This window comes from Laetiporus sulphureus, assembly GCF_001632365.1.
Source record: "Laetiporus sulphureus 93-53 unplaced genomic scaffold LAESUscaffold_2, whole genome shotgun sequence".
Lineage (NCBI taxonomy): Eukaryota > Fungi > Basidiomycota > Agaricomycetes > Polyporales > Laetiporaceae > Laetiporus > Laetiporus sulphureus.
The window spans coordinates 850,886-875,741 of NW_024468511.1; the positions used below are offsets into that span (position 1 = coordinate 850,886).

At 54.3% G+C, this 24,856-nt stretch overlaps 10 protein-coding genes across 10 annotated transcripts; 4 read left to right on the top strand and 6 right to left on the bottom strand.

Annotated features, from left to right (window-relative positions):
• Positions 1–163: 163 nt before the first annotated feature.
• LAESUDRAFT_164293 (uncharacterized protein) lies at positions 164–1,657 on the bottom strand. Its single transcript, XM_040901415.1, has 4 exons — positions 1,453–1,657; positions 1,331–1,400; positions 1,145–1,227; positions 164–1,095 (listed from the first exon to the last, which is right to left on the bottom strand). The coding sequence occupies exons 1-4, from the start codon at positions 1,498–1,500 to the stop codon at positions 400–402; spliced, it is 897 nt and encodes a 298-aa protein (XP_040769693.1). The 5' UTR covers positions 1,501–1,657; the 3' UTR covers positions 164–399.
• Positions 1,658–3,942: 2,285 nt separating this feature from the next.
• LAESUDRAFT_720016 (uncharacterized protein) lies at positions 3,943–7,069 on the top strand. Its single transcript, XM_040907737.1, has 2 exons — positions 3,943–5,856; positions 5,919–7,069. Exons 1-2 carry the CDS (start codon positions 3,963–3,965, stop codon positions 6,854–6,856), a joined length of 2,832 nt encoding a protein of 943 aa, XP_040769694.1. The 5' UTR covers positions 3,943–3,962; the 3' UTR covers positions 6,857–7,069.
• A 286-nt stretch (positions 7,070–7,355) lies between these two features.
• On the top strand, positions 7,356–9,445 carry LAESUDRAFT_733917 (PP2C-domain-containing protein; the record flags this gene model as incomplete). Its single annotated transcript, XM_040910462.1, has 10 exons — positions 7,356–7,358; positions 7,421–7,442; positions 7,505–7,582; positions 7,681–7,770; positions 7,828–7,959; positions 8,012–8,088; positions 8,144–8,228; positions 8,279–8,335; positions 8,393–8,542; positions 8,595–9,445. 10 exons carry the CDS (start codon positions 7,356–7,358, stop codon positions 9,443–9,445), a joined length of 1,545 nt encoding a protein of 514 aa, XP_040769695.1.
• Positions 9,446–9,721: 276 nt separating this feature from the next.
• Positions 9,722–11,733, bottom strand: LAESUDRAFT_733918 (uncharacterized protein; the record flags this gene model as incomplete). The annotated part of the gene is made up of 2 exons (XM_040910463.1): positions 9,722–11,413; positions 11,473–11,733. 2 exons carry the CDS (start codon positions 11,731–11,733, stop codon positions 9,722–9,724), a joined length of 1,953 nt encoding a protein of 650 aa, XP_040769696.1.
• A 142-nt stretch (positions 11,734–11,875) lies between these two features.
• LAESUDRAFT_740589 (haloacid dehalogenase) lies at positions 11,876–13,252 on the top strand. The gene is made up of 5 exons (XM_040911090.1): positions 11,876–12,415; positions 12,475–12,526; positions 12,595–12,700; positions 12,764–12,870; positions 12,940–13,252. Exons 1-5 carry the CDS (start codon positions 12,073–12,075, stop codon positions 13,082–13,084), a joined length of 753 nt encoding a protein of 250 aa, XP_040769697.1. The 5' UTR covers positions 11,876–12,072; the 3' UTR covers positions 13,085–13,252.
• An 866-nt stretch (positions 13,253–14,118) lies between these two features.
• On the bottom strand, positions 14,119–15,501 carry LAESUDRAFT_720020 (uncharacterized protein). Its single transcript, XM_040907738.1, has 6 exons — positions 15,320–15,501; positions 15,079–15,264; positions 14,940–15,010; positions 14,729–14,879; positions 14,646–14,670; positions 14,119–14,583 (listed from the first exon to the last, which is right to left on the bottom strand). The coding sequence occupies exons 2-6, from the start codon at positions 15,222–15,224 to the stop codon at positions 14,344–14,346; spliced, it is 633 nt and encodes a 210-aa protein (XP_040769698.1). The 5' UTR covers positions 15,225–15,264; positions 15,320–15,501; the 3' UTR covers positions 14,119–14,343.
• Positions 15,502–16,212: 711 nt separating this feature from the next.
• LAESUDRAFT_641466 (glycoside hydrolase family 71 protein) lies at positions 16,213–17,996 on the top strand (the record flags this gene model as incomplete). The annotated part of the gene is made up of 6 exons (XM_040903663.1): positions 16,213–16,505; positions 16,558–16,897; positions 16,961–17,200; positions 17,260–17,443; positions 17,502–17,656; positions 17,727–17,996. The coding sequence occupies 6 exons, from the start codon at positions 16,213–16,215 to the stop codon at positions 17,994–17,996; spliced, it is 1,482 nt and encodes a 493-aa protein (XP_040769699.1).
• A 915-nt stretch (positions 17,997–18,911) lies between these two features.
• LAESUDRAFT_691192 (SMAD/FHA domain-containing protein) lies at positions 18,912–20,362 on the bottom strand. Its single transcript, XM_040906083.1, has 5 exons — positions 19,696–20,362; positions 19,527–19,637; positions 19,420–19,471; positions 19,251–19,345; positions 18,912–19,189 (listed from the first exon to the last, which is right to left on the bottom strand). The coding sequence occupies exons 1-5, from the start codon at positions 20,261–20,263 to the stop codon at positions 19,131–19,133; spliced, it is 885 nt and encodes a 294-aa protein (XP_040769700.1). The 5' UTR covers positions 20,264–20,362; the 3' UTR covers positions 18,912–19,130.
• Positions 20,363–20,566: 204 nt separating this feature from the next.
• On the bottom strand, positions 20,567–21,911 carry LAESUDRAFT_641780 (alpha/beta-hydrolase; the record flags this gene model as incomplete). The annotated part of the gene is made up of 6 exons (XM_040903692.1): positions 20,567–20,830; positions 20,895–21,041; positions 21,099–21,282; positions 21,371–21,440; positions 21,498–21,566; positions 21,629–21,911. 6 exons carry the CDS (start codon positions 21,909–21,911, stop codon positions 20,567–20,569), a joined length of 1,017 nt encoding a protein of 338 aa, XP_040769701.1.
• Positions 21,912–22,653: 742 nt separating this feature from the next.
• Positions 22,654–23,157, bottom strand: LAESUDRAFT_164932 (uncharacterized protein). The gene is made up of 2 exons (XM_040901417.1): positions 22,772–23,157; positions 22,654–22,714 (listed from the first exon to the last, which is right to left on the bottom strand). The coding sequence occupies exons 1-2, from the start codon at positions 22,973–22,975 to the stop codon at positions 22,691–22,693; spliced, it is 228 nt and encodes a 75-aa protein (XP_040769702.1). The 5' UTR covers positions 22,976–23,157; the 3' UTR covers positions 22,654–22,690.
• Between the last annotated feature and the right edge of the window lie 1,699 nt (positions 23,158–24,856).

The window sequence follows — 24,856 nt, forward strand, 5'->3', positions numbered from 1 at the left end:
AGGAAGCCGCAGCTCGTTGCCCAGATATACCGGCGTCCAGATAGCGACGAACCTGTGCCTGTGTGCTAGCTCTCCACTGACTGGGGCGGTATAGATGAGAAGCAAACCCAGCAGTGGACTTTAGAGGGTCCACAAGGAGCAAAGAGGATCCACAGTCGGATTGCGCAGCTGGCTCTACCGTATATATTTTCTGGGCCGCCGTAAATATTATATCCGCCGTGCCTAGATATTGCGCGATCATATCCTTATCAGACGAAAATAACGCTCACTGCCTCCGTGATTCATCGCGCTTTGCATGCGTAGTCCATCATCTCAGGAATGGCACTTGGCAGGAGCCCTTGATCGTGGCAATAGATAAAAGTCAATGCTCTATCTACCCTGGAATGTCATACGGCAAGGTCACCCGTGGGGGCGTACATCTCTTCTCCGGCAGGTATGCCTCGCTCCGTTATTCCCTTTCAGCCTGCAGTCCCTTGAACACCACATTTCCCCGCATCTCGGACAGCTCGGAAAGTTTGCCCCGTTCTTCTTACAGATCACACACACCGCTTGCACCCTAAATCGCGATGCGTGCTCTAGGTCAGTCAAGGTTGGACGCCACTCATGCACGAGCAATGAGGAGTGCGTCTTGGGAGTCTCCGGTGCTTCTGAAGACGACGCCGTAGAGAAGGATTCGCGGGACAACGAGCGGGCCAGACCCCGGGACGAAGATGCGATGTCGAGGAAGAGTGGGGTTTCTGTAATCGGCCCGGGAGTTGGTATGTCTGGTGATGGCGTCTCTGCATGACTGGGAAGTTCTGGAGCTGGCGATGGACGCGCTCGGTCAAGAGGCGGCCTGAGAAGAAGCCTCAAAGCTTCGTGAGCTTCGCGGGCCGAGGCCACGCGATGTGAAGCCTCATGATTCCGCAGGTCCGTCGCTAAGGCAGGTTCTGCTTTCAACGACCCGGAGGCAGAACAGATATCGACAGCGGGTGCAATGAGTGAACGTGGCCCGGCACGGTTTCCAATACATGGGGTGCTTTTTAAAAATGACACTTCTTGGCGTCGGTGGCCTCCAATTGCAGACCAGTGATTCGGGTCATCTTGGTAGGAGTTCTGTATTGTTATCAGCTTGTGCTTAGCAGAGCTTGCACAGCGATCTCACACTTGCAGAAGAGATACGAGTGGAAGCCGTGGAATGTATGCGCTTTGGGCGAAACGATGTACGATTTTCAGGAGTATAAATCACTTCAATCAGCTGAATATGTCAGTAGGTGACTGGATGTGAACAATGTCGCGTGCTCACATTGGCGAGGTATACAGCACAAGTGATGCTCTTCTGGGCTCATACCAATTTCCAGGAGAAAGTCCTCGAAATGACTACGAGGAGCAGCTCTCGAAGGCCAGGTATGATGCACCCTCTGTCAATTTAGCTTAAAACAACGGTTGACTCGGACACCGTGCATAACTGACCTTCACTGTCAGTCGGGAAGATGAGGATGTTGGTGGGCTCGTAGTCATAGGGAGGCGAGGCTACCAGAGCTCGAGGACAGGTCTGCGCAGTGATTCTAGACATGCTGCATTTTATCCTACGCGAGCAGGCTCGCTTTCTAGTAACGACAGCCATGGTCACACGAGCCGTTCTAAGCTAAGGGTCCGTGTCATCATCCAAGGCCGGAGAAGTTCGGCACAACGGCGGAGAACTCAAAGTGGAGGTCAATAGATAAGGCTGATCTGACGCCAAGTATTTGATGTGCAGGCGTCCTTGTGATGGGAAAGCCACGAGCAGTGGCAAACGTTAGCGGGCAGCCAAAAGCCGCATTGCAGGTTTATCACTAGCAATGTGCTATGCACGCAACTCGACTTGCGAAAGCACTTCCTTCAAGTTCAAGCAAGCACATAAATGACTTGAATTGGAGCAATCCTCGCGTTTCTGCTCGCCTTCTGTTCGAGCAATACAATGCATTTATGTAAACGATGCCTAAGGCGCGTCTCAGAAGACGACTGAATACGCAAATATTGTTGACGGAACGCCCATCATGACCGCCTCTGGTGACTGCTCGCTCGCCCAACACGATCTGGGTCGCTTGTCGTACACAATACACATGCTCCAATGTCACCTCGTGCTCTCGGACGCTTGCAATAGCGGATGTTTGTTAGGTGAAGTGATTGCGCAGACGTTGGATGGTAACTTTTAGTGGTCGTGTGACCCATTCATGAGGACCTTCTATCCTCCGAGGTGGTAGCCGGAATCCAGATGGCTTTTCTGAGATGGGCAATGACCTTACCTGCTCCTTCAGGCCAAACGGTAGTCCTGCACTGCATCGCTCTATTGCCGCTCGCTCCAACTTCGGCATGACGGTCCTCCGCCGCTGTTCATTGGTGCAAGCTCAAGCTATTCTCCGTTCCCGCAGATGTCCCACTGCAGGCATGCTGCGATGGTCTCGCTCCTGTTCGTGACCATGTCTCCGACGTAACGCTACTATCTGCGTACCCTCATTCGGCAGCCCTTGGCGAGCCGGTCTATGGCAGAAAGCACAGCACATTAGCTCTAGCTCTAGCTGTATTAGTATGCGCTATGCAGGTAGCGCGATCGTCGCACCCCGGGAATGGTGCAAGCTTGCTGATAGTAATTTATCTCTCAGGTGTCTGCTGGATCCTCACAGGCCCTATGTTGTCGCTTTGACCGAGTAGAATTTTATATGTCGCCCTGTTGCTTACTCCCCCGATACGCCTGTAGGCTGAGCTGTAATCTCTTACGCTTATCTTCGTGAATGCTGTTTGGCTCTTCTGGAATACCTCCAACTGCCCGGGCAAATCGATCTGCTTCGCAAGCTCTGCAAGAAGCTCTCAGGCTCCTCCCCGTGCAAGCGTAGATCTTCATCGAACACCTCCGCAGTAGCTCAGCACACCGCGGTTCCAACGTAGAGCTGGAACTTGCCAATCTTCGTCTGTTGTGCTCGATATGGAGCAACCAGCAAGATCACTGTCGCGTTCGTCTGCATCGAGCTGTGTCGCAAACGTGCACTCATTTCACGTTCATTTATCCCGCCTGCCGAGCGATAACATGCTGCACGCAGTCCTGAAGTCTGTCAGCCGCTCCACGCATGGCTAATTTGGACCGCTGCTTTGAGCGTCAGATCTCTACAGAAGTTGGAGTGTATTGAGTTGGCGTTGGCGCGCTCTCCCAGCCTGTGAAGTGGGGTCATTGGCAATGTTGCTATACTTCACATAGATGTCGATGCCACAGAAAATGCACAGTCTGGTTCGCGACATAGTGCCACATCACGCGGCGGCTGTGCGCAGGTGATGCGTCGTAGCAAGAACTTCTTCGTTCATGACCGTGAGTGTTCTCCCCATAAATGAATTCCATGTGAGCAGATAAACAAATCAGCGATGCCTCTCAATAGAACGTGTGCCAGACAGGACGGACATGTGCGATTGTCGTGCCTGCTCCGACCTGGAATCGCGAGGCAGTCCCAGATATTTCTGTTAGAAGTCCAGAACCCTGAACCTCTCCGATGCGCAGTGGCAAGACTTTCATACGTGTGCGTACGCTGCTGTGAGAAATCTCCGCCTTGCGTAACCATGGAGCGACGTTGGCCCACTTCCACAGGAAAATCGATGCGGACAGGTTCCCTTGAAGAGCATGCAGCTAGAACGTTGCTTTGACGATAATATCTAAAATCAGTTGTCGATTTCATGACTGCATGAAATGTTTCTTTGCCCGGTATTGTGCAATTGGAGGAGCCGGGCGGGCCACAGTCCTCAAGTTAGATTGCATGTACTGTCTGGGTCTAGGTTCTTTTGAAACCCATGGGTAAAGCACAGCACTGGACAACAAGGTAGCAACAACTTCGAAGGAGAAACAAGGTTCGACGCGTTCTGACGCGTCGCGTCGCAAGCACGTGCCTTTCGCGTGACCGTCGTGGCTGATCCGCCACAATCCTCTCACAGTACTGCAGCCCTACCACCATCTCGCTATGTCTGAACGCGCGAAAAGCAAGGCTACATCGTCTCAGCCTGCCCTGATCACGCCGTCTGCATCTCCTTCATCCCCTCGCCCTACAGACGTCCCGTCTCATCATGACCCAGATAGGCCTCCGCCTGCGAAGCGACCACGACACGCCTCAACTCCTCTGAGCGCGTTTTCAGTGTCTACCGCCTCTTCTTCTAGAATCGACCCCTCAGATGATATAGAAGAGAAGAAGAAGGCCTCTCTGCAACGCCTTCTCAATACATGGACTCAGTTGGCGGAAAGGTACAGCCGCCCTTTGGACGAGGACGACATCATAGATCTCCGAGATGGTTCACTATTCAAGGATCGGGGTGTACTGCGAAATTTATCCAAGACATACGAAGTAGGCTGCTTCATTGAGGACGAGATACTTCAAGATGCTATTGACGGCAGCAGTGATGGTGGAGGAGCATTGACAGAGGATGAGGTCGATGAGATCGACGCATTTGCTCCAGAGGCAAACATTTCAGACGAGCTGGAACTTGAGAAGGAGAAACTTCAAGTCCCACCTGTGCGCGAAAGGGATCCTGCCGATGCGGAGGACCTGCGCGAGTTCCTGGAGGCGGAGCAACAACGGAGGGAGCAATTTGGCGACGTAGAGGAAGATGATGGGGACGAGATACGTTCAAGACCTGTCTACAGGAAAAATACTCATCGAGACCGATCAGGATCTCGTGAAGATCCCGAATATATTGTCCGAAAAAACAGCGACCGTGCTCGATCAAAGTCCGTCGTGGAGAAGCGCAAGGATGACCGTAGGGATGTCAAGGGCAACGCGGTCGCTAGAGAATCTTCCCCTCTTACCGCCGTAGACGGCGACTCGGAGGACGAGTTTGCGACGTGGGATTTTGATCAGTCTACTCCTGCGAGACCGGCGGCCTCGTCATTGCATGCAACGCCGAGAATCATCGACCTCACCGACTCGCCTCCATCCTCTCCTCCGGCCCCACCTGTTAGACGAGGAAGATCGAAGTCCGTTGCTCGTGCGGTATCCAAGCCACCACCTTCACCACTTGCGAAGTCTGAGCCACGAGCCACAACTGAGGCTCCCGCGCGTCACCAGTGCAGCATGCCGCCACCATCACTTCCTCCGATTCCGGCACTACAGCTTTTCACTCCCCCCTTATCGTCATCTTCTGTTGCGGAAGGCAGTCCGGACACTGTGCAGGTGCCTGATCCCGAGCTGTCGTCACCATCGCCGTCTCCGCCACCTCGACCGCCACCACGTCCTCGCTACCGAAGTTCGATACCAACTACTTGTGCTACTGCCGCCGGTATATCCACAGTTTCGGGGAACGCTGGAACAAGGACTGCTCATTTATCCAACGACAGGACAATGTCTGGATCCAGAGCGTTGCCTAAAGTGGCCGTCACACGACGTTCAAAGACAGCAGCGCCGTTCAGAAGTACCAGTTCAATCCAATTACCTGCGTCCGTTTCTCGACATTATGGTGGATCGTCTAACCCTCCATCTACACACTCATTTCCCGAAACGGCTTCACCTGCCAAAGGAAAAGGAAAGGAGATCAGCAAACCCAGCACCTCTTATGATGTCTCCCAGGACGGGAAGGACTCTGCTACGGTGCGTTCCATAAGCAAGATCAGGAAAGACAATTTGTTGGAGGAGCAACGCGAGCCACAGAGCCTAGATGTGCAATCGGCCCGGACTCGCAAACGAAAACGCATTGTCTCATCTCCGTCTTGGTCCGAGAAGTCTCTTGAGTGTAGTCCTAGCGTCTCCCCGATCATCTCTTCTCGCAGTGTTCACGACAGCGAGCCCGGACCGTCCGAGCGGGTCTCATCGAGTAATGGTCGGACGCGTAGAGCTGTCCCGCCATCAAACTCGGATCATGAAAGTGGTAGGCAGCGCTATCATAGATTGGCCGATCATGCCGTATTCATCTTCATGTCTGCCTTGCAGATGAGCATGAACATGATGTGGGCCAGCAGAGACACGCCTCATCTTGCGCTCCACACGCTGCTCCTTCTGGTCCTTTCTCCTTCATGTTCGGGCCACCATTTACACCTCAACAAGGCGAACGCCAATCCGAGTACTCTCCTGCGAACGATCCTCAATGGCAGGCGCGGATGGCGCAGGCCTTCCAGTATTTCACTTATTTTATGAGCGCGGCGGCAGGTATGCCCGCAGGACAGGGACCATCTGGGGAGTTCCCTTTCCCATCTCCTTCAACTCCTTTTCAGTGGCCTCCGTGGACGCCAGCGAGTGGCCACCGGCAATCGCATCGCCGTCAACATCGCGGCTCGCGATCGCCGGATGCTGGTCCTTCTGACCGCTCATCGGTCTATGCCACCCCGGCGCATTCTTACTCGTATTCGGATCCATTCACCATGGGCCCGAACTACTCTGAAGGGACATTGCCACCTTCTTCGCCTCCGCGAGACTCTTCTGGACCGTCATCTCCACTTGAACCGACGTCGTCTGCTTCTCGATATCGCAGCAAGTCCAGAGGTCGTAAGGTGTCATTCAAGCTTGATGATGAGAGTCGACCTGCTCCTCAAGATGACGGCGACAGTGTCGACGGAGCTGAGTCTCGACGATCGATGACTCGCGAAATCCGTGACAGCAGTCTGGAAAGTCGCTATCTCACCAGGTCGAAGGAGAAGAGCCAAGGAAGAAACCCTACTCGCCAAACAGACCGCCGACTCGCGGAGACACAGAGGAAATCGGAGAAAGCACGAGGGAAGGCTAAGGCCACAGTGGTGAGCGATGGCAGCGAGTCGGAGTATGCAAAGTCGCCGGGCGGAGGCATGAAGAAATATGAAAGAGGACGTACGCCCGGCCCTCCTTCGCCACAGGAGAGGAGTGCATCAGTAGTTGGTCGCAGGCGGAAGAGATGAGTCCCAAGAGGGTATGTTCTCCCTCAGGAACCAATATCCAAGATTATGTTCTGCACTATTGTAATGCTTTCGTTAGCTGTCCAAAGTTTGGTATCTGTATTATGGCCGTCCTGTAATACGCGTTGATCACTGTACTTGTCTTCGCGGGCGTTTCACGGCTGGTCGCCGAACAAGCCACGTGCCAAAGGAATTAATGATCGGGTTAATATGGACAAAGTTACGAAGTTACATGACCCTTATCTGCCAGAATGGTCGAGTCAGGTGGCGCTTATGCGCCCCACTACTATTTTTCGATCGCCTACCGCCTCTAGGCCCTTACCTTGACGTCCTCACTACACGACCGCTCACGCTCGCTCTCTGCGAGTCCGTTTCACGTTTCCGGCTCATAAAGTTGTGGATTATATCTTCTCTGTGTCGGAATCCGCTCAGCATCGTGTGATCAATTTTTTGATATCGATCTGCGCTTGTACTTTGTACTGGTGAACATTTATAGCCTGCCATGGTAAGAGGTCTTCTCCTGCTCATACATCAGTTTCATGTTCTCAAATCTTCTGTCTGTCGCAGGGTCAAACACTATCTTTTCCTGGTTGGTTTTCTTATCCCAATGGCATGCTCGCAACTCTTTCTTACCGTGTACCGTTTATGCAGCGACGGACAAGAGTACGGAGCAAGGAGGAAACCATATATTTCACTATGGTGTATCTGAGATGCAGGGATGGAGGTATTGTAAGTGGCCATCTTCGCGTTTTTTTCTTACATTGCGGGCAGGGAAAGCTGCGTATCGACTTTCTTCGCGTTGGATCTAACGGGACTTCGTCTTTTAGCTATGGAGGACGTTCATACTGTCGTGTTGAATCTCGATGAGGGGCGATCAGAATCTAACGCATTCTTCGCCGTCTACGATGGCCATGGCGGTACGTGCAATGATCTCTATAGCGGCGGTTGCAAGTCATAATGCGTGGGATATTCAGGTGGCGGTGCATCCAAATATGCGGGAGAACATGTGCACAAACGATTGATAGACACTGAAGCATATCAAAGGGGAGATTATCGGGCGGCATTGAAGACCGCTTTCCTCAAGACGGACGAGGACATGCGAACCGGTACGTGAAAGGTTGACGTCTGTGGGGATATCTCGTAATCCGGCCACCCTAGACCCAACATTCAAACGGGACGGTTCGGGCTGTACCGCAGTCGCTGCGCTCGCGACAACCGACGGCAGGGTCTACGTTGTGCGTTTGCATCCGACTGTACACCCCAAACCGTGTTGACGATTGACTGCAACAGGCGAATGCCGGAGACTCGAGGTCTGTGCTTAGTGTGAAAGGCGGGGCCGAACAGCTTAGTTTCGATCACAAGCCGACTAATGAACGTAAGCATGATCATCGCTGAGAAATAGCTCATTCTCATTGACACACTCAGCCGAGAAGAATCGTATCACTGCCGCGGGCGGGTACGTGTCCTATGGGCGAGTAAATGGCGAGTGGTCTCTTGAGTTGCAGGATTCCGTGAAAGTCTAATTTCTTTAGTACTCAGGGAACTTGGCTTTGGCGCGGGCGCTGGGTGATTTCGACTACAAGAAGAATGATTCGTTATCGGCCGAAGCACAAATTATCACTGGCGACCCAGAGATTATCGAACACGATGTCACTGAAGAAGATGAATTCTTCATCGTTGCCTGCGATGGTCGGTCGGAACATTTTTTTCTTGGCCTGCGTGCTGATATATATTCAAACAGGTATCTGGGATTGTTTGACTTCTCAGCAGGCAGTCAACGTCGTCCGCATACTTGTCTCTCAGGGCAAGCAGCTGACTGAGATCTGCGAAGAAATTTGTGATCTATGCATGGCCCCCGATACCCAAGGTGGCAACGGCATTGGCTGCGACAACATGACGCTCATGATTGTAGCCATCCTACATGGTCGTACTGTTCAGGAGTGGGCAGATTGGATCACTGACCGAGTCAAGGAAAACTACGGCTATCCCACACCTCACGAAGTTCCTCAGCTCTATTCGCAGTCTAGGATCAACTCTTTCAAGGCAAGGAAGGCGTCCCACGACGAACTCATGAGGAGGCGACGAGAGAGCGGGAACAAGGCAAATATGGATGACTTTGACGAGGTGGAAGCAGGCGCTGCATTTCGGGCGTTGGCACACCGCGTCCTCGGAGGTACCGGCGGCATGACGTTCAATTCGATCAACAATGCGGAGCCCCTGATGTTCGACAACGAGAATGAGGACGATGAGGATTCATATGTCGAGACCCCGACCGGCCCGTCGCTCCATGCCGAGGACAACGAGTTTACGTCTGTCATTTTCGGCAAGCGTGACGAGACAAAAAGCCTAAAGGAGCAGCTTGATGAGCTGGAGATGGACGGGGATTTGGATGGGGATAGGGATGTGTCATCCGATGACACTCATTCCTCCTCAAGCAAGCTCCAGGGCGAGGCGCCGCCATCTCCTGCACCCACGACGAACGGCGATGCCCACCCGAAGGAGTCGAGTCCGAAACCACAAGGAGACGCTCCGAGCGGAGCGGTGAAGGCAGAAGGCTTGCTAGATACGAGCGAAAGTCCGTTTAATGTTTGATATACCCGAGGATAGGTTTTTCTGCACCCATGTTGTATTCGTTTCTCCTCTGCTCTCTCCCCGTGTGGGATTAGCTTTATCTATTTGTCTCTGCGCTGTGTCCGTCCCACGAATGTTCACCGTTGTATCCGCTGTATGCATCCGGCCACGCTCATGTCCACGAACAGCTGCCTAGTAGTACCAATAATGAGCTTGTGATCTGTACCTTCTGTACATTCCCGTTATTCATTGTCTGTGTCAGGCCTCATAAAGGGTAGACTGTATTACAGCAGCGGATCACAGTACGTCGCGCAACACAATCAGCTCTCCTTCGCACAGGCACACCATGGCACTTTTGCTCCCCGCCTCAATCAGACCGACCCCCAGCAGAGATCCGGCTCCTCCGCCACCAACCTTGACTACAGCTTGCTTCGCCCACTTCTCCTGCGTTGATGCGCCTCGGTAGATGTAGACGTTCCCGCCGATGTCCCGTGACCCGCTCTCGAATGCCAGTACGGCTTTCGACGAGACGTGGTGCGTAAAGCGCGTATCTCGCTTCGATGCCAACACGAACGCAAGCGCAGAGTACGTCGAGGTATGTATCCAGGCAGGTTTGTCGTTCGCTTCGCTTCCAGCGGACAGCTCATACAAAAGTCCGTCTACGCCATTCTTGAGTACAAGAGACGGCCGTCCGGCATGTGCGCCAGGGAACGGTGTCGATAGCAGGTGAGTAGGCGCATCGTCCCCATGCGCATAGGGAGGGCGAGATCCATCCGCGTGCACCCACGTCACACAGACAGTACGGCCGACGCCCAGATCGAGCTCGTCGTCCATTTCCTCCTTCGCTAAGCTCGGGACCCCCGTTCCTAGCCCGAGTCCACTGATGTCTTCTCCCTGCATTGCAGCAGTGTACTTCTCCAAAGCCTCGCGGATCGCCCACAGCTCGGACGGGTCGAGTGTCTCTGGGACTTCGGCGTCCTCGTCGGATGCCGTTGCGGATGCTTCGCGCGAACCCGCGGCGGCGAAGACCTGAGACCACCGCGTGCCCTCGTGCGCCTTTTCGAGGTGCAGCGTGAGCACGCCGTACGTGTGCTCCGCCTGGCGGTCCCAGGTCCAGAGGCTCGTCGCTGGCTGGATCGCATCCCAGAGCGCTTTCATATCGAACCGAGGCGGCTTCACCGCAGGTGCACCGGCACCGTCAACATCCATAGCGTCGTCGCGGATGAGCACGGTAAGCGTGCGTGGGGAGAACGCGACCTTGATGCTGTCTTTGCGCGTGGAGGACGGGAGCGGGATGGCGATGGTCACGGAGTCGGAGGTCTGTGTCCAAGAGTACGGAGGAGGCTTCTTCGGTGCATTTTCTCCGTTATCTAGGTTCTCCTCTGCACGGGGGATCGGGGCGAGCTCGTCCGGAGAGGGCGTGTACTCCGGCGCCGGTGGGGTGTCCAGTGAGCGGTACGCTGAGCCGCTCACAAGCAGGAAGGCCTGATGCGTGTTGTCGAATGCTGTATACGCAGGCACGTCTGTCCCCCGGCGATGCCATACAATGTCCAGAGGACGCGGCTGTGGCTCTGGTGCCGGCAGTGGAAGGCTGAATCGCACGGCCCAGATGTCAAATTCGACGGCGCTATGCTTAGTCTTCGACTGCTCGCTGGACGAGAGAGAGTTCTTTGGGTAATGCTTGGATGATAGGATTACTATGGCGCTCTCTGGCGACGTTTGCACAGCCTGGTGGGCCCTGCAAGGAACGATGTCCTTGGAAGAGCCGTATTGTGGTGGGATGGATAGTTCATACGTCCCGAGAAGTTCAGCGGGTCCTTGCTCTGAAACCTGAAGCGCATATAGGTATCCATATCCGTCTGAGACGAAGAGGGAGGTGGCGGAGAGGAACGCAGCGGAGGGATACTCGCGCTGCGGAGCGTCTGAGCCGGGTGATTGTATTGACTTGGGTAGCTCGTAGAGCACGCTCGTTGACGGCTCGAGCGAGGCCTACTTTTGTGGAGAACAAATTATATCCCATAGTCTCAGGAACAAAATGCGACACTCACCTTGTCGAGCTGAACAGAAACGACCCTTAGGTCCGCATCAACATATACTGCACTCCCACTCGGAGATATGGTAAGGTGATTGTGCGAAATGCGACTCTGCACCTCCTGGAAGGAGACAAGTGATCGACCGGAGACGTTGCTTTGAGACGGCTTGTACTGGAGGGGGTAGCGGGATACGATGTGCTCCTGATCCAACGGGGCGAGCTTGTATCCCTCAAACTTTGGGTTGAGGAGGCTGCGAACGGGTTCGAATGTCGACATGTGGTCAAGCGAAAAAGTACAAAATCATTGGATTTTACGAAGCCTGTGGAATTGGCCTGGCAAACAAGCGCCCGAGTAATGACCTATAATCACGTGGTCACCGACGCTCTTCCCGGCGTCGACTGCTCAGATTCTGAGAGAACATAGCCTCACTTTGTCCATTTTGAAGTCCACCTTGCGACTGATCTGCTCAGAGGCCTTGCTCATATTGGTGAGACTAGATGAAGACGCGCTTGACGGAGCTCTAGGTCATTGCTGTCATTGGTCGCTCGTAGTTTAAAGGGCTCAGCCTCCTCCTCTGTCCATTATCTGATACTGAGTTGCTCGTCTCTGCGTCCTATGGCACCAAACCTTCCGCCAGCACTCTCTGGCATCGAAGCCCTTGTCTTTGACCTCATGGGCACTTGCACCGACTGGCACACGTCCATCCTCAGCGCCATGCGCGAGCACCCGCCCCCACCGCCACTCAAAGATGCAGACCTGCCCTCTCTCGCTCTGGACTGGCGCACGGCGTTCTTCCGCTTCATATTCGCTTCATTCAATGCGGGCGAGCAGGCGCCGGACATTGACGTCGTGCACGCGCGTACGTTGGACGAGCTGTTGCGCGAGAAGGGTGTAAGCAATGAAGTGTGGGATACGCATGTGAGAGAGAAGTTGGTGAAGGCATGGCATTTGCAGACAGGTGGGTCGGGATGCGAGCAACTGATCTGCAGTCAGAGCTCACCTTTTAGGCACATGTAGCGTGGCCAGATAGCGTTGAGGGTATACGGAGACTCAAGGAGCGCTGCACGGTGTGAGCTCAACTCCATATTCTTTTATCTCTGACAGCAAGTCGACTACCATGTCAAAACCGTTCATCAGAGTCGTCCTCGCGAATGGAACTACCCGCCTCCAGCTCGACATCATCCGCTCTGCACGCCTGCCATTCGACACGCTCTTCTCCTCCCAGATCCTCCAGGCGACCAAGGTTCTCATCACTGCATGAATCCGCACCATGACTGCTGACGGTGCACGATCTGCCGCGCAACAGCCTGACCCATTGATCTACCGAAAAGCCCTTGAGTCGCTCGGTCTCAGGTCGGAGCAGACGGCCATGGTCGCGGCACATGCGTACGACTTGCGCGCTGCAGCGAAGCTGTACGTCAACGCTCGTGTTAATCTCGTTCCACCCGCACACCTTGCCATTTCTGCGTCTTTTGTTGACAGGGGAATGAAGACGGTTTACATCCAGCGACGCACGGAAGACCCGGACGAAGACATGAAGGCAGTCCGCGAGGACGTGGACATGTTCATTGACGGGGCGGGAAGAGGAGGCGGCTTGATGGAACTGGCCGACATGATGGGAGCGTGAGCCTGCCCTCAGGATTTCCACCCTGCGTTAGATCTGAAGAGATCGGGAATGCTATTTGAGAGTGGCGTAATGATAGACTAGCAGTGGATAGATGTTTCTTTATACGTGCATAATGAGGTTCACTTCAAATCCAACACTTTGATTCTATGTCATAAAGCTCGAGACCCACTGCACCGTTCGAGAGCTACACTAGCAGCAGTAGCTCAGCGCTCTGGCGAAGGTCGTCGCGCCTGTCCTGTGCGATTAGGCGCCCGTGATCCTAATTTCTATCACGTGCACCGCGTTTCGTCTCTTAAGCGCTCGGAGTGGCTGGGCCACAGCGGATGATACAGTCGTGGACAACCAAACACGACAAAAATAAAATCAATTTATTCCGCCCGAACGGCTCGTTACTTTCCGATTTTGAGTGCAGATACAGACTCAGAGTGTCGAGAAACGTCCATAAACGCTTTCTTTGTATTTTTCCCATGCATTTTTGGCATCCGCCAAATTTTTGGGCGAAAATCAGAATTTTTTCAGCCACAAACATACAGATCAGGTACCATGTATGATTTGTTGGTCTTGAGCTCAAGTCACAATGGCCGAGTCTTGTCATTTAATCCGGGACAAAAGTACTATTGTAGCAAATCTCATTGGTCAATTCAAATTTTGTCTGTACTTTTGTCCCGGATTAAATGACAAAACTCCCGATGTGCAACTTGCATAATTATTTGCTGAATTTCCATCGTTAGTTTTGGCAAATTTTCAACGGAATGATGTACAGGAACTCAAAAGGAGTCGATTGGCACATTTTACGTGATGTTTAGGCCTCTTTTGGGGGGCCCCCAAAATTTAAGGGGGTCCGGAACAAAAAATCACCTTTTGTGGGCAAACGGTTCGACAGATTTGCCTCAAATTTATTTACAGACACCCTCTCATCAATCCGGATCGATTCTGATACATATCGGACATTTTTGAAATGTTTCTTAAAATTGTCGTGTTTGGCTGTCCACGACTGTAGCAGCTCGAAGCGTTGTGCCAACACACAGAAGTAAGCCAGGAGCGTTATCAATCCGCGAGAACCGCGACTATATTGAGTCTGCGGAGTGGGGGTGCGATATATATGAGTATACCAATGTACATGCATGACAGTGCGAATGATAATGTACAATCAAGAAGAGGAGAACTAGCAGTACAGATAATCCTATCGACAAACCACCGACACTCGAGACAACTAATAATAGAAGAGGTAGGAAAGCAGATCCCATCACGTTGTGGTTTCACGCGAACATCCCCGTATATGTATCCGCCCACGTCTCTGCCTCGTCCGTCGGCGGGGGGATCCGCTCGAGCGCGCTGAAGATGTCGCGGAGCGTGGACGCAGAGGGCATTCGCAGTTGACGGAGCCTATCAGAGACGTCGAAGGGTTCGGTCGAGTCGGGCGCGGGCGAGGGCGACCGGGAATGGGAGGGCGAGGAAAGGTGGAGAAAGGGCCGACGGCAGGTCGGGCAGGTTGTTTGCTGCGATCGGGGCGATGTGAACATCGAAAATGAGCTTAGGATCCGGAGAAAGGTAGACTTACTCCTTCGCGCATCCAATTGCGTATGCTGTAAAGATCGAGATATCAGTGGACTAGCGTGGATGCTGTTGCAGGCAGACACGCACTCTTTTCGGCAAAAGACGTGTCCGCAGCTCTCCACTAAACGGGTGACGCCCAGTTCTTCGATGGGATGTGCTGGAGAGTCGAGCGCGAGGGCGGTCTCTTCTTCGTCAAGAATGGTCAGGAGGGGATTGAGGCAGATCGGGCAGGGCGAGTCTGCACGAAAGCGATAGCAGATGTCAGAACCTCGCAAGAAGCGTCGCAGCACACACTAACCCGCTTGCCCGAGCTGCTCAAGGTCCCTGTGGGTGAGTTTGGGCAGACTGTTGGCGAATGCCTCTTGCCGTCTGCAAGCGTGCAACGCACGAACGTCAGCATGGCGCCCCCAGACATGGACATCTGGACCGCCACCCACCTTTGCTCATCGGCAGCGATCCGCTGCATGTGGTCAAACAGGCCGGTGGCACGAGCAAGACTCGCAGACATCCCCGCGGGTGCACTGGCAAGGTCGGTCATGCTGCGGCTTCGAGGGCGGGATGGGTTTGCGTTGCCGGAGGACATGATGATCGCGCCGAGACGGTGGCGAGCGCTGGATGGGTGTCTTGCGAGGTTGTTCTCAGGTGCGTTTGAGATGGTAAATTGGCGGGGATGCTTACCTGGAGTCGGAATGGTGCTAAGGTAGAGGAGGGAAAGGGCGGGGATCGTGAGGGAGCGTGCAGGCCAGCGAAACAGGCTCCGGCGAGCTGGACGCGTACGAGGGACGCGATTATGATCGGGAAGCGCCCGTATATTGCGGTGTCACATGCGCATCGCAAATACAGCTCTAGACTACTTGACGATTCCAAGTCAACAGTTGCTGTGGCAAAATCAGATACTCGGTGCGCACCTAGGCTTGTTGCATCTTCCGTTGGCATGATTTGATGTGGCTGAACGGACATGATGCGAGAAGGTGCACAATTGAGCTACATACCAGCGCGGGATCGGATCTCGAGCTGCAAAAGAACTGACGTGACCTTCGCTGATGTCCCATTCAGATCACCCAACAAGTTGTTGCGCCAGATCACCTCGTTCTGCACGCACCTGGTTCACAACGCCGTCCGTGGTGCATGTACTCAGGGACAGCTCCTTGCAGCGGTGACAGTTGTGGCCATGGCGACGCAACGATAAGGTCAATCTCCTCGGCCCATGCATCTTTTGTTCTGCCTTCGGTCCCGCTCCTTTCCGCCCGTAAAAATATTGTCCATTGCCATCATCAGCGCCGCATCAACGTCCAATCGGACGCGATGGCGCCGCGCTTGCGGTCAGAAAGCAGGTGCGTTCATCATGGTCCATGTCTTGTTGTCCCCGGTCGATTGCCGCCCTGCTGCCTCCTTCATATAAGACCTCGGCGACTTTGTCCCCTTCACTTCAGTTCGTCTCCTTCCCGCCTGGCGCTCTCTTCTTTCCTTTCCCTTGTGCTCACATTCTCTTACTGACGATCGTTTTCGACTTGTATTTTGCGCCATCTCACCCGGTCCTCTGTTGTCTTATACAAAATCTTGCTATTGTCATGCGCGCTTCTACCGTCTTTTCCTCCTTCGTTCTTCTCGCCCTGGCCGGCGTCGCTCCTGCCCTTCCTCTGTCACCATTTCGCCACCACTCAGCCGCTGTAAAGGCAAGTCAGAAAGCTAAGCGGGATGCCTCGAGCAAGCTCGTCGTGGCACACCACATAGTGGGCAACACGTATCCGTACACGCAAGCCGACTGGCTCGCGGACATCAACCTCGCCCATGAGTCCGGCCTGGACGGCTTTGCACTCAATGTCGGCCCTGATTCTTGGCAGCCTGCCCGTGTGGCGGATGCGTGCGTCTTCCCTTCCACCTGTGGCATATTATGTGCTGACCTGCTCGCGCAGATACCAAGCCGCAGAGAACTCGGGCACGGGCTTCAAGCTGTTCATGTCTTTCGACATGTCCGTGCTTCCCTGTGGGGACGCTTCGGACGCCTCTGCGCTGACGTCGTATATCACAACGTACGCGTCTCATCCGAACCAGCTCACGATGAATGGGCGGGTATTTGCGTCCACGTTCTCCGGCTCGGATTGCACGTTCGGCCAGTCAAGCGCAGCCGAGGGATGGACGACACAGTTCATTGACCAGCTGACGGGGAGCAATGCGGTGCACTTCGTGCCTGCGTTCTTCGTGGACACCAGCTCGTTCTCGACGTTCGATGGTGTGATGGATGGTGTGTTTAACGTAAGCTTTTTGTGGAACTTCCTTCATTCTCAAAATGCTAAGCACTGCCATTGTACTCATTAGTGGAATGGGGGCTGGCCAACAGAATTGTCTGCATCTGGCCTTTCGACAGACCTGGCCGCAGCGATTTTCAGCAGCTCCATCCAGTCCGAGCTGAACGCGACCATCGGCTCATTCGCTAGTGACTCCCAGTACGTGAGCGGCCTCAGCTCGCTGTCGAGCTCCGACAACGGGACGACATTCATCGCCGCCGTGAGCCCGTGGTTCTACACGCACTACGGCAAGAGTTCGTACAACAAGAACGTGAGTCTGAGCTTCCTTGCCATCCTGCCTGCGGGCGCGCTGACCTCTGCATTGCACAGTTCATCTACCTCTCGGACTACCACCTGTACAATAACCGATGGGACACGATCATCGCGAACCGCGACAGTATCGACGTCGTCGAGGTTATCACGTGGAACGACTATGGCGAGTCGCACTACATCGGGCCCATCGAGGGCGCGCAGCCCGACTCGCAGGACTGGGTGGACGGGATGGACCACACCGGTGCGTCGGGTGCCTTGGAAATCTAATCACATAACGATGGCGCTGATAAGCACTGCAGGCTGGCTGGCGATGACGAACTACTACGCGACGGCGTTCCGCACGGGCGCGTACCCCGCGATCACCCAGGACCAGCTGTACCTTTGGGCGCGCCCCCACGCCAAGGACGCTAGCGCGTGGAACGACACGATCGGTCCGCCGACCAGCTACCAGCTGGTGCGTCCGTCGCTTCCTACTCTGATCTCCGCCGGCAGCCCCGTACTCATCGTTCATCGTGTCTCCGCAGACCGAAGACCTCCTCTGGGCAGTCGTGTTCGCGACTGAGCCAGGGACCGTCACGCTGACGACGTCGTCGACGAGCAGCTCCACCGTCGCCGTCGGCGCAGGCGTGACGCAGCTCTTGATGGATCTCGCGGACGGCGCGGGTATGGCGGGCACGCTCACGCGCAACGGGCAGACGGTGCTCGCTGTTGACCCTGGAGACGCGTATACGTTCACGACGACCCCGGAGTTCTATAACTTCAATGCGTTTGTCGCGTACGCAACCTCGGGTTAGGCGAAGAGAGGCGAAACTCGCTGCCTTTCGTGGCTCTACCGAGCTGAGGGGCTCACCGTTGCCAAGCTCTTCACCCGACCATGTGGCCCGCATCGCTGGGACCCCTGCCCCTTTACCAAACTCCGTACCCTCCTCTCCTGGATATGTCTATATTCGTTGTTCGCTACGGGCTGTGCCCGCAGTGCCTGGCCTGGCAGCTGTGCGATGCTGTCTGGTCAGATGTACCCCCTAGCGTGTCGATGCGCGCTGAAAATTGTTTTGGTGTATCGTCTAGACGACCTACACATGCTGTGCTTTGCTTTGTCACTGTATCGATAGTCGACTGCTAGACGTGTCGCTGGTTGTATTGCAATCTATATGTCATCTGATGCTAAGTTTTTGCTCGTCGCGTGGAATTCGCGTCAAAAACCAACGTGTTTACAGCCATCATGGAGCCGGGCGGAATTTTGTTCTGTCTATAATTGTCCGACAATTCTTGCTCAACAGAGCGTGTCATGGTCGTCCGTTCTGTATCAGGTGGTTCTGAGCGTCGCAATATACGGCCGTATGAACCGCTCGCGTACATTATGCGTTACTAATGCCTGGGTATCAGACGGCTATGTAGACACGTTAAGTGGCCGCGTTCTTACGCGTCTGTGGCGTGATATCTACTCACAAGGGTAGTAGCACCCTTCCATGGCAGCACCGGGCCACATGGTCTTTGTGGCTTCACACACTGCAGCCATACATTTTGTACGGCGAGGTATTGCACTACGCGTTGTGCCGTTGTGAGGCCGTGGCATCGTGTCTCTCATAATGAACCAATTGGCAGTGTTCATACCAATACAACGCTTACCCTAACTCGCGTTTTACTTCGGACATTTGCACCGTAAATGGTTGGAGAACGCATAGCAGACCGTTTGAACCTGCGTATAACTCAATGTGGGCAAATACGGTTTCCTGTGAACTAGCAACATCTTTCACACCTATCACTATCCCGCTTTCACATTGAAAAATATCAGTGATACATGATTACGATGATGCGCATGCTGGATTTTCAGTGCCGTAGAGCTGCCACCCTGAGATCCATGCGCATACTACTCGCCCCTGCATTGAGACCTGAGCAGAAGCGGAACACGGTTTTAGTCACTCATGTCATGTAGCTTCATCATGCAGCAACACGTATTCCCGCTGCGACTCTCCAAATTTGATCACTGGGTATGTTTAGACGTCATTGACATGGGTTGATTCAAGTTACAGTCCGAGCAGACGTACCGTCACCGGGCTTCAACTCGTAGTAACGCGACGTCGGGATAACGTCATCGTTGACATGCGTCCCGTTCGTCGACTCCAAGTCAATGATGAAAGGCCTGCGGGGCAATATCAGTATCTAGTATAAATCTGATATAACGAACGTGGCATAGAAAGGAGGGAGGGAACGCACTTTATTACGTTCTTAACGTCGCCAAGCTCGTTCTTCTCCTTGACTAGCCGGACTGAAAGGCGAGGAGAGTCTGAATATGGGTCGGAACAAGAAAGGAACATGCATACATTGTATGACTGCGTGTTGCTTCGAACAGGACGGATGATCAATAGTCAAATCTGCGATCGTGCGGTCCCGACCTATGAGATATGCACTCTGCCTATGTATGTGAAGCAGGTCTTCCACAGCAGCCCTCATCAGCACCTCAGAAGTGGTAGACGAGTCCCACACACTCACCAACTTGTTCCTTGCCCTTGAATACATATAGCCTCCATCCCTGCACGGGCTTGCGTGCCTCGGGTGGCTCATGGTATTTCAGCACTGTGCTCGTCCCATCGTGATGCTTAACGGTCTTCGTGGCATCAGCAAGCAGTCCTGACGGCGCAAAATTCGGTTTGGCCTTGTCCTCTGGAGTGCCCTCACGCTTGGAGGACGATTGCGAGCCGTCCCTCGACTGTCGTGGCCGTGGCGATGCTGAACGGCCGGACGGACCTGCCCGTTCGTCTCTATTCCTCCCCCGTTCTCGGTCCCGCTCTCTATCTCGGTCCCGGTCTGCCTTCTGGCGGTCGCTGTAGTCGTCGTCACGGTCTCGGCGAGTGCGTCCCCTGTTGTCAGGGCGATTCCTATCGTACCCACCCCGTCTCCTTTCGTCATACCCACGATCTCTCCTGTCCCTGTCCTCGCGCTCCGGCCGTTGCGAGTATCGGTCGCGCGACTGGTAGTCCCGTGAAGAGCCTGGGGCATCCCTGTAGCGGTCTCCTGAGCGCTCTGGACGGCGAGGAGGTGACACAGAGTTCCTTGCCATGGTTAGTGTGGGACTACTTAGATCGCGACAGAAAGGGTTTGGAAGTGAAAGTGGGAGAGTGCACGGCTAAGCCAAAGTAGATCACTGAACGAGCAGACGCTCGAATGTGCGCGTCACGCGTGCAAAGCCTTTGATGAGGCCAACCATTCCCTCACATAAATTCAATCGACTAATATGCTATCTGTTTCACAACTCATCGCTCCGAACGACGGTGGTAGAGACTTGGCTAGTAAGTACAATCATACATGCATACAATCCGAGAGACCCCTAGTGAGAACTTCGCAGAACCGCCTCAACCATAATTTACGTGCAATAGATAGTACCAATGTAGATGTTGCCAGGGTATGGTCCCAGATGGTCTAAAATGTCGCTATCGAGAATATTAGGGACTGTCATAATCGTGCAATCAGCATCGGTCGCGTCCTCATTGCCCGGGCAGGCCACCACGTCGTTGTCGGCCTCGGATACGACGTGTACCTCTGTCTCGGGATGCTCAAAGCCCAGGGAACGCCCAGGGACGATCGGGATAGGATCTTTCATGTTGTTCATACGAGTGAAATCGGGAACCTGAAAAATCCACCCAATTGCCATTTAGGACACCTACATGCATCGACGGATTGATGATGCTCACCATCTCATCGAACAGATCAGCCCAGTCTGGATTGCCGACACGGGGGGTGCCGAACGTGCGGCCGACAACGGCAATGTCAGAGTCGAGGTTCAATGCAAACATCATTGCATCCAGCTCTGCGAGCGCGGCACCAAGGGAGTGCCCAACCTATCGCGATGCCCGTCAGTTTGGACTCCAACATCCATGCGGGGTCAAAACACTTACGCAAATAACAGTGTCCGCACCCGTACTTGAGATGATGCTCTTCGTCTGCTCCAAAATGATCCTCGCCGTATCCGCCTGCTCGTCGGCGAAGCCGCTGTGCACGTAGACGCTGGACGAGACACCGGGGAAGTAGGTGCTGTTCAGATTCTCCGTGATGATGTCGACGTCTGTTAGATCGGACAGACTGAGCACGATAAGCAATCGATAAGGTTACGAAGAAAGAAGTGCGCAGATCAGTGATGTGATGTGCCCGCAATTGCATGACAACGTACAGTTGCGTCGGATCCGTTCCTTGGTGAGCCACCACCACTGCGTTCTCAGAAGCCCAGTAACCCACGTAGTCTGTGTGAGAACCTGCGTCAACCCCTTGATAAGATGTAATGTAGCAAGATCGCTTACAGTATTGAATAGAATCTCCGTCGCCTCCTGACAAGTAGGTCGTGAAGTCCGAGACAGCATCGCATGCCTCTGTGCGTACAGATTTTATCAATCTGTGTCGGTCTCGCTAAGACGGGCGCCGCGTTGCTCACCTCCACACTCCCAGTCAGCGGTCAGGCTGGGCGCACAATACGCCGCACGCGCCATCTCTAGATAAGGCTCAAACTCCGAGATTTCCGAGGTAGACAGCGTCACCAGCGCGGACGGGTCGAGGAAAGGTGTGCTGTCCCGCCGAAACCGACGGGTCCGCGCACCGTGGCCCAGGGCGCGCGACGAGGACGGGCCTCTGACAGCCTTGGCTGGAGCTGCCGCGACATCAACAACTGCACCCCCTACCAGAAGGAGGACAGCAGAGAGGAGGATGGACACGCGCATCGCAGGTAATCTTGACGGAGGGCGAGTAAAGGTGCGGCAAAGGCAGGAGGCTCGTCAGTCCTACTTCCAACTGGAGGGCGGAACTGCAAGTGCAACTGCACGGCCAGGATGCCCTCAATTTTTATCTGTGTTCTGCCCCACGGGGGGAGCAAGCGGGATTCGTAACCATTGACCTGTGATTGCCGTAGACAGCAAATCTGCCCGGGCTCGCAACTGCCCGCGCGAACATGGGACGGTCCGTATGGTCCACCGCGAGAACAAAAGCACCTAAGTATACCATGTTCAGGCGGCAACGCAAAGTCGCATATGCGGACGGTCACGGCACTTACGGCGATTGGTCTGAATCAGAGAAATAACACCGTACGGTGTCAGCGAGAGCTGCCCTTTGCCGAGGGCGACCGTCATGGAATTCCGCCGTGTTCCCTGGAGGTCACGATGAACTGCGGCACAATGTCACTACTAGAGGAGCCGTGCGCGAAACTGCCAGATCTAGAAGTGGCGAGGTTGCTGGCTATTCTGGGAAATGTCGACTTGCGCTTCTAGTGCGGGATGAATCAGTGATACACGCTCGCGCTCAGATGGGGAAGGGGTCTGCTGACCATGTACTGCATGGCTCACGAAGCAAAGTGGACGTCGGAGGCAGATCGCCCCGCTGGTATATTTCTGAAATCCATTATTGGCTGCCGAAGCGGACGACCCGCATGAGAGGAGGATACTCTGAGAGAGCTCGTCAAAGTCGTTCCACAAAGATGCTGGTCGCAGCTTCAGTGCGCAGCACGTCATAGCTGGGCATGCGAAAAAGACTATGGTGCTCGTATGGTGAGCTGGAAGAGCGGCGCAGACCGAACTAGTTTCCGTACCTCGCAAATTCTGGCCTCGGCAGGCGTCAGGTGAAGCCCAATACAATCCGCATCAGACGGACTGTGGTACCGCGTATCAAAATTGCATGAGCTCGCCATGCAGTTGAGAACTGTCAAGGAGCCCTTTGATGCACTGAGATGGGTCAGCTGCTGAAAGAGAGCATGCAGCGCACAGCAGCCGCAGCCGCCAGCTGGCATAACCATCAAATCAGTCCCCCCCCAACCTCGTCACTTGCTCCTTATGGACTCCGGCGCTCCCCCACGAACTTGTACGGAGTATTTGCAACCGTGGATTGTCAGGCAGCTCGACAACGGTAATGGTCGCTGCGAGAGAAGATAGGCTTTCATTCGAGTCGCGAGAGCTGATCGAAGTACTTCGCTCGCCGTTAATGTGAGAGAACAAAGCCAAAGCCAGAATGTCACGTGAGCTCATGCTGCTAGCAGACTGGACATACCTCGTACCTGCACTGCACACTCATGTTTTGCAAAACGTATTGGATGCAAGTATGCAACAGCTTCTTCCACAGCTCAGTGCTTCCCGCGTGAGACCGAGCCGAGAATGGTGGCCCACACCTGTTCAAGCCGAGCAACGGAAGCAACTCGCACGACGTACACCTACGCGGCGTACACACACCCTCGTAGTGACCGGCCGGCGATCTTGCCCTATCCTTCTCCCGCAGACCCAGAATGCCGTACTGGAGACCATAAATGCGGGTGAGTACACACCGAGAAGCAGCTTGTGTGCACTGCGAAAAGCCGCGGCTTCCGCGCTTCGGATGCATCCCGCACTCGTCAGAAAGATCCGATCATCGTTAGGCGGATCGCTCTGAGTCCCTTGGTCCGTTCGGAGTTGTTGACGGGCAGTGGCAGCATCAGCATGTCGCGCTTTCCGCCTTTTGTTCGGTCGATCCTCGCAGATCGAATCAGATCACCTTGAGTCGGGAGCGGACGCTACATATCGGGTGGGGCTCTGTCTAGGACGTACGAAGGCCAAGAACAGACGTGGCGCAGTGAGTCAGTGGCAGCATGTCTGTCTGACACGCAGAGTAATCGTACGCGAAACGGTGGGTGAATATGTTGACGGTGTCGCGAGTTTGGACTAATATCACTATCAGGGAGCCACAGGCTCGCGCACTTATCAGGGGCTTGCCATTCATTTTCGGAGATGCTCTAATTACATATACGGAGTGCTAATATTGCTCCACGCACAAAATCTACATTGCTCCACACACAAAATCTACAGAGCCCGATGACGGTACTGTCAAGCAGCTCCCGGTCGGGTGCAATGATCTCACTCACGGAAACTCCGAAGCTGTAGTCCCAGATCGCGGAGTCGCATTCCCAAACATACGGAACTGTTCACCCTGCAAGGCATGACCAGACCTGATTCAGGCCTCGGCGAATTGCTAGATGCTATCGAGTATCGAGTACGTCACCACCAGACTGCCTGAAGCGGCTGTGCATGATATTTAGCATCGGGCGCAAAGGAGCGCACAAGGCAGCCGATGCGTCACGGAGTTACGTTTGGGTCATGAAGCTCCGAGACACGAAACTCGCTGAGTTTGCAATCAAAATCCAACCACGGCGCCACGCAAGCGGTCAGCGCGTAATTTCACAACGCCAGCTGATCCGTTAGCGCGTGCCAGGCGGGGGTAGCCATTGAAATGGCAAATTCACGGCTTTAAGGGGAAACGTAACGCGTCGGTTGCCGCCTTGCTTCTCCATCACCGCAAAGGCCGAGGATCGAGGGTGGCAAGGCGACGCAGCTGGTGCACTTTGTCTCCGCGTCCAGATGAAACGTTCGAATGTGCCAGAAAGATAATCAATCGATAACCTGGGCGGCTCGACGATGGGAGAGGGTACATTCTCTCAGGGGCCATTCGAAGCCGGGGGCCATTCGAAGCCGGAAGCTTCTCATCCGAACGCTGTCTCGACGCACAGATCGCGCTCATTAGATGAAGGTTAGCTTGGAAGCTATCAGCGAAACAATACAGATTTTGAATACAGCGTCTCACCATGGGAACTTCTCGCACTGCAGATTGGTAAGTTTGTGCACATATGGCTATAATATCAGGTCCTTACGTA